The 7,630-nt window shown below is 43.7% G+C and overlaps 1 protein-coding gene across 1 annotated transcript in view; it reads right to left on the bottom strand.

Annotated features, from left to right (window-relative positions):
* IL7R (interleukin 7 receptor) overlaps positions 1-7,630 on the bottom strand; it is a 15,196-nt gene that overhangs the window by 3,517 nt on the left and 4,049 nt on the right. The window contains exons 2-6 of the mRNA XM_010185247.1: positions 5,824-5,962; positions 4,362-4,516; positions 2,596-2,750; positions 1,352-1,529; positions 405-495 (exon numbers count right to left, since the gene is read on the bottom strand). Coding sequence (XP_010183549.1) covers positions 405-495; positions 1,352-1,529; positions 2,596-2,750; positions 4,362-4,516; positions 5,824-5,962 — 718 coding nt within the window. The remainder of the gene's footprint in view (positions 1-404; positions 496-1,351; positions 1,530-2,595; positions 2,751-4,361; positions 4,517-5,823; positions 5,963-7,630) is intronic.

The raw sequence follows: 7,630 nt of genomic DNA, 5'->3' as shown, positions 1-7,630 counted from the left end.
AGAGACAATCTCCCCATTATACCATTTTGACACCTCCTGGGACTTTACTAAAACCCACAGGTTGCTTTCTTTTCTGGATCTTGCTTGAAGCTTTTGAGTCAAATTTGCCTCTAATGAGACACTGGATCTGTAAGTGTTTCATAGTGACTTCAGATCTCCAAAGGTGCCAGGGTTTCCAGCCCAAAACTAAAGTCTACTTGAAGTGTCAGGTCATCTTCTGCCTGCCAACATCCTCTTTTGTATTGCCCACTTCTACTCTTTGTCTGCCTTCGGTTTCATATGGAGGGCCAGAGATGGAAAGAGAATAGCTCACAAGTACAACAGGGAAAGCAGTAACACTGTCAATCCTGTCTGAACAGGACTGGCTTCCAACAGTTTTACTGATATGAAGAGACCTACATTACCTGTTTTCCCAAAAAGTTCCGATCAGGACAATCATGACAACAGACAGCATGAATCCCAGGATGGAGAGTGTAAGCAAGACCACACTGCTATCTAAAGAAAAACAAGGAATGCCAATGCATGTAATGCCTCTGTTAAGCCACTGTAACCATTATGTTTCTTCAGACAGTAAACTAGAAATTAATGCCAACCCTTCCACTTTCCTATCACTGGACTGGTCCAGTGTTGCATTTCTCCTGCCTCCCTGAAGGAGAAAAGAAGTAGGCTGCCAGAGCATCAGTCCCTGGCCAAGCTCCAAGTTGGGTTCTCAAGCTGGATTAATGCAACTCATCATCTGCTATCACCTCCAGCACATTGAAGTCAACACTCAGTGCATAGCTACAGAAGCACTGAAGTGACCTGGAACACACATAATGCTAAGGTGCCCTGCAGACTGAAGTGACCCTAAGGATCAGAAGGATTATTTGTGTTTACAAGGACAACAATGAGATTTTATCCCATATACCATTTGTGATTAAAGTGCTGTGTGCGCACACAAACCCAAGGCCCTGAAGGGCATCCTGTTTGACCTCTCCTTTGCTCCTTACCTGAAGGGCTCAGTGCAAACTGGTCCTTCTCCCTGCACGTCAGCAGGCAGCAAGAAGGCATGAATCAGCCTTCACCTCCCTTTGCACCCCCCTCATGCCCTTACACCAGCATTTCATCTGATGCTATTGCCCTCAAGTGAGATTTAACCTCATGGGAAGAGTCAGCCCCAGACCAGAGTGATATGGCCGCTTTCTGGGTCATCCTCTCTGGGATGCCCAGCATCCCTGAGGGCTGACCCTGCTGTGGCTGCAGTCTCTTCCCTCCACATGCTATCATCACTGCTGCTGCTGGGGCTGGCCAGGGAGCCAAGGGCCCCTGGCTCTGCTTCTTCCAGGTGGACCAAAGTAGTTTCTGGCCTTACAACTCTCTGTGGATTGCTGCTTCCTCGCGGTCCTGAAGCTCTTGGAAGCACTCCATTCGCTCCACGTGCCCTTAAAATAATCTCCATTGGGGTGCGAACGTACTTTCACCTCATACGTTGCATCATTTTCCAGGTTTTTCCCCAGTAATTTTACCTGCAGGTATGCTGACTCTATTGTCTAAAAACACACAAAAAACCCCAATTATTTTTCTAGACACAGGAAAAGAATCTTTCAGTTTCAGCAAAGTGTGTGAGATCAGGTGCCTTCCCTTAGTACTGTGCTCTTTGTTCCTTCTCATTGCTTATTATGAAGCTGGTCATCACAGCACCAGTCTGATTTAACAACTGTGTAGTCCAGACAGTGTGGAGAAGAGAGATTAACTCTGGGTAAAATCTTGTTGGGAAATAGCTGGCAGTATTAACTGTACTTTGCTAGTGCTGACACTGAAGTGGCAAATATATGCTTCCCTGGGGAGGCTCAGAAGTAAGAGGGGGAAAAATTACATTTGTGTGGCATAAAAAGGCTTCTGAAAGAGCAGTTACAGGAAAAAAGCTGAATCCCACAGTGCAGCTCTGACACTCTTTATTTCACTGTATTTGGTTGTCTGAATCTTTTTTTTTCCTAGTTACAGTTCTCCCATGTTCCCTCTGCAAAACACAGGTGTAGCCCGTGCTTCCAAACACCTCCCATCTGGACTAGTGTTGGCACAGCTGCTTTCGTGACAGGGAACACAGAGGCCCCAGCAGCTGGTCAGCCCAGACCAGATGCAGGTCACAGACACCTGCAGCCCAAAACATGGTTGAAGGATGGGAGAGATGCAGAGCTGTACCCGGAGCCTGGAGAGGCTCAGTGAAAAAGAGACACAAAAAAACCAGTTGCTAAATAAGAAAAAAAAGAGGGGGTAATAGGATTTCCTGAGAGACAGAAAACAAAAGCAAAACAAGCCATCCAAATATGTAGGGTGGTTCTGTTTCTCTATTAACTTTGCGTCTTCAGTTCCCACTGCAAAGCCCAGATTAATGAAATTTTGTTAGCCCAGAGAAGAGTCTAACAGGCATGGGTGCTGTCAGTCTGGAATTGTTTCTACCAATTAAATTTCAAAATGTCAAATATTGCACCTTTCCAAGTTTTCTGCTGGAGAACAGTAGAAATGCAGATTTGAGGGGTTTCACATGATACTGGTATTTCTGAGAACATTTGATTTCTGAAATTAGTGTAAGCTTACCAATACATCATCATTTACCTTCCAAGTACCTTCTTCCTGCCGAAAGGCTATTTGGTGTACTAATTTGTCCTTTAAGTATTTCTTCCACGAATGTGGTGTACTATAATGAATAAGATATTCATTTGCCTCCTTTTGGTATGTGATGTTTATATTGAATGGTACCTCAGGCTTAACTGTAAATGTAAACAAACCAAGTTATAACAGGAGTAGAATAATGTTACTACAAAATAGACAGGTTTTGAAAAATTAAAAAAGAAAAAGTTAAAAATTTAAAAAGTCTATTTTATGTTACAGCGCTGTTTTGAGTGTGGGCTGGCCTGACCCAAACGAGTCTCACACTGAGTCCCAGCTCATCCTTACACCTTGGTCCTGAGAAGGGCTTGGTGTTGACCTGATGGAGCAATGGTGTGACCAGCAGGGATGGTGCTTCCTAGGGATGTGACACTTGGTCTTGGAAAGCAATTCCTGAGCGTGCCCACCCCTGCTCTAGCACTGCTTGAAGGCCTGAAATTCAGTCCCTGTAACCAGTGCTCTGAGATGGAAAACCCATGGCAAAACCACTGCTGCTCTGGGAGGAAGGTGCTGGGGAGCAAACCGTGTATGGGTACAACCACTGGCATCCAGTGGGGCAGAGGAAGGGATGAAGTCTGACAGTGCTAGATGTAGCAGAGGGGGCTCTGGCTCTAGACTTTTGCTGTGAACCCATACCTGACTTACTATGCAAAAGAAGAGGATGCCAAATGACCATCTGTACAAGTATAACAGGTTGAAATGCAGCCCTCGGAACTCCCTGCAAGTCATGCTTGAGTGGTGGTGCCTGAGGCCAGAGACCTGTGTCTTGATGCTGAGGCTCCTGTATGAGCTGTGTAAAGTGCATCAGCTCTCACAGGAACAGAGAGCCCACATCTGTCTCCACTCAGGAAAATGCGTAGAGCCAGAAATTAGGTCCACTACTTCTGTATGCCACAAATATTTAACCTTTCCATGCAGAATCAGCATTTTCTAAAGGAGAGACCAGCAGAGATGGTCCAGGCCGGCCCATAAACTGAGAGATAATGTAAGACTGTTGCAAACTTACTGGACTATGGCAGAAATGGTTCCTAAGAGAAGGATGTTGCAGTGCCATTGCAAAGCAATGTGGCACCAGAGCAGAACAGAGCTGCCCTACAGGGGCTTCTCTGCAGACCTTGAATGAGACCAGCTCCCAACAGGGCTGAGTCCCAAGGAGCTCTTTCCCTAGGTTTCCTATTTCTTAGCTCAGGGAGGTCCCCAGCATGGCTTTGATGAGCCCATTCACAGGTTCTCAGTGTCACTTCTGTGCTGCGGGATGCCTGACCACCTTGTTCAGACAGCAAGATTCACCAAGAAGCAAGGTGTGAAAAGTGAGACCTTGCAACCTTACAGTCCCTGTGCTGCTGAGCTCGTGCTAGAATTGAGGTGGTCACTCCTGAAACTGCACAAGCCCCAGTAAGAGATTAAAAAAAGTCTTTGCTTGACAGTTCATCCAAGCTCAGGAACAGCTTCTTTGCTCATGTGCAGGATTCCGACTGTGTCCAGGTCTGATCAGTGTTACAAGAAGCTATAATTCAGCTGCATGTTTTGAGCGGAGGTTAATCATGTTTCAGTTTGAAGCAAGGGGAACATCACACTCTGGCAACACCCCAATCTAGGTTCCATACTCTGCTGTTTTATACTGCTTTTAAGATTAGTGCTTAGAAACTGGGCTATTTTTTTTCCCAGTTACCACTATATCTTAAAAATGTCCAAAATGTTAGGTGTCTTACCAATGTCGGTTACAACCAGACTCCTGCAGACCCTTCTCTTCATCTCAATGTTCATGCAAACGTATTTTTTCGAGAGTATATCAGTGAACTGTAGGAAATATGCTTCTTCCCGTTTCTTCATATTGAAGCACACGTAATTGCTGTCTTCCTTGGTGCTGTTGACCAAAGTGACACAGCATTAGTTTCTTCTCAGTCTTAGTATAAAATAGTAAGGGATGAATCCTGGTTGCTCATTTTCACATTAACTGAATTGAGACTCCGTATGAAATAAGAAAAAATGCCATGCAAATAAGGAGTTTAAAAGATTGATAGTGTTTTACTTCATGGTCATTGTGCACAGTAATCAAGTGTTGTAAGTCACAGTAACAGTCCTAGAGCTCACCAGGAAAAAAAATGCAATTATTAAATTGGAGATGTATGTGTTAAAAACCTTTTGCTCTTTAAAAATCTTACTGCTGCCATTTTAAAATATAGATAAGTTTGGATGCTCACTGACCATAAAGAGAAATTTCTTATTGACTGAAGTGGCAGAAAATACGGGGCCAGCAGTCATCCAGGCCATGAGGGAGTCAGAGTTTCAGAGTTGGAAAAGCATCTGTGTTTCAAGACTGTAATAAAATTTCAATTCAAATCCAGGATAAACCTGATTAAAATAAAAAATTGTAATAAAATAGATGTAAGAAAATTAAGTAGTTATTAGAATAGTAAAATGCAATAAAAATAAAGTTATTTTGCTGGCTGCAGCAGAACTTTTAGTTTCAGGATAAAACAAGCAAAGGGAAAAGCAGAAGTAGGCTGAAGAAACAAAATCTAAGCTTCTTCAGCTAGATGCGTCAGTTAAAAAAAAGGTGGAAAAGAGCTTCAAGGCCTGAATGAGAAGTGCAGATGACTGATGTGTTTGGTAACTGTTGGGTTTTAGTGTATTCATTCTAGTGTGTTTTCTGTTGTTCTTTTATGCAAAGACAATTATTTAATTTTTGTCTCGATCTAGATAAACACATTTTCCCTTCAGTAGAAATCAGCCTTTTTGCCACAGTAATTTCTGTGTGAAGGCTCTGCCTCTTCAAAAGGATTTTGAATTTTCACCTGATAAATGCTGTGTTTGTTTGGTTTTGGTTTGATTTTTTTTTTTCTTAATATAATGTAATTTAAAGGAAAAATGCTCATGCTGGGCTATACCAGTAGTAACAGGTGTTCCAGAGCAACAGAGGCACAATGACTATTGGAGATCTATGCCACTTACAGACCCTTCCAGCTGGTTTCCTTTTCTTTATTAGGAAGTTATATTCTGTTTCTGTTAACTCCTTTGCTGAATATAGTATTAAAACTTGGTAAAACAGTCTGAAACAGATTTTTGTCTAACTTTTCTGCTCCTATTCCTCAGCATATGTCAGCGTGACTCACTGGTGCTTAGCATTTCACTTCCCAGAAGTTTACAAAAGGACGGACTGGCAGCACTTACCACAGGGCCAGGGTATAGTTAGTGTTGTGAGGGGGCAGCTCTGTAAAATTGCAGGTCAGGCTGCTATAGGAATCCTTAAATTCCAGCTGGCTGAAGCAGTCGATGTCTAAACTGTCTGGTTCATCATCTCCAGAAGTCCCTAAGGAGAGATTCACAGGATGTTACCGAAGAAAATCAGTGAGTGTATTTGATTTGCAGGTCCATTGTGTAGGAGTGTGTTTCTTTACATGGTTGCCTGAAAGAAAGAAGACCAACCTACCTATTTTGTAAGAAGCAAAGAAAGCTTGTTCAAAATGAAATTAAAAACCACTTGTACCTTTCAAGCTTGCTCTCCCTGCATGCCAGCGGAGCCTACTCACTATGCACAAAGGTGCATTCTGCATCAGTCTGTGAACTATAAAAAGACATAATGTCACAGATGGCTTGGTCAGATGAGACTGTGTCTGTTCTTTTCTATTAATCATGGGCAATGAAGGGGGCTGATGTCAACCTGGAAACTTCTGTGAAAAAGTCCCAGCATCAAGTGCAAAGTAGTGAAAATACGTTGTCTACTCTGCAGTTTAATTCCTTCAAAGTTTGAGCTGGGGCAGGGGAATTACTGTTTTAAAAGGTATGGATGAACTTTATACCATGATAAAAGCAGGAGCTACTCCATCTGAAAACCATCTCAGGACTTTTTTAAACAGTTTTTCCTGTTAGGAAGCACAAAGTGCTGCTATCCTTGGGCTTGTCAAGGGGAGAAAGACACATTCATGATGCCCATTGAAAAGGAGAATATTCAAGTCAAGGACCAAAACACTCGAAAATAAGTGGAACAAAAAGATGCAGTGGAGGGTATGCTCCACACAGTTACTGCCAGAAGAGCCTGGAGCTGATGCTCAGGGCTAATGTCTGCACTTTAGCAAGGGCTGGTTTCACTAGGAGTTATTTTTGTGGGAACTTCAGCTCAGGACGGCCTGAAAGCACACCAAAGAGCAGCTCCGAAGTGGCAGACCCACCGTGAGGGTGCACGTGTGGCTATTGCCATTGCCACACCTGCATTGGGACCAGCTGTGTTGTAGAGGGCCAAGAGCACCCGAACAGCATCCCTCTGCCCCTGTCCTGTCTGTGCTGTGAAGGTCTCACCTGTCTCCAGGTTCCTCAGAGGACTGGAAAATTATATGGGTGTTATGAGGCAATTAACCCCCATTTTGATTGTACTGCAAAGTTTTCTGAAATGTCACAAGTTTAGGCTTAGGAGGGAAAGCTCAGACTTTCAGCCAGAATGTGTCACATCCTGAAAATTTGCTTCAATGATTCATAAAATAATTGCGATTTGACTAAAGGCATATGTCTTAAGTCCTACACTTGGCATGTGTGAGGTCAGTGAGACAAAAGCTGATGCTTCTGAGAGGAGTCCTCTTCAGCAGAAACTGTCAGTTCAGCCCCATTTCATGACATCTCAGCCACCGTAGCCGAGTGGACAAGGGAGGGGTCATTGCCGTCACCCCTTGAGCACATTCTGGGGACAGAAATGCCTCTTTCACCTTTCGTCAGTGGTTAAGGGTATCTGTGATGATACACAGCCCTCTTCCCCATGTCCAGGGACTATTCCCTATTCCCTGCATTGTTGTCTCCTGCCTACTCCTTAGATGTGCCCTTGCTACCTGCTGCAGCGAGAACAAGGCTTTGGCTGCTCCAGGGATATTGGTGACTCACACTTACTAACAGAGTGGTGAAATATCCGTGGAAACATTTCCAATGGAAAATCCCTTACTGAGAAAAAATACGGCCATCTCTGCCATTCACCCAGGTGAATCAGATCTCT

This window comes from Mesitornis unicolor, unplaced genomic scaffold (assembly GCF_000695765.1).
Source record: "Mesitornis unicolor isolate BGI_N332 unplaced genomic scaffold, ASM69576v1 scaffold34475, whole genome shotgun sequence".
Classification (NCBI taxonomy): Eukaryota; Metazoa; Chordata; class Aves; order Mesitornithiformes; family Mesitornithidae; genus Mesitornis; species Mesitornis unicolor.
The sequence above is the reverse complement of the archived record's forward strand: the minus strand, read 5'-3'. Positions and strand labels throughout refer to the sequence as shown.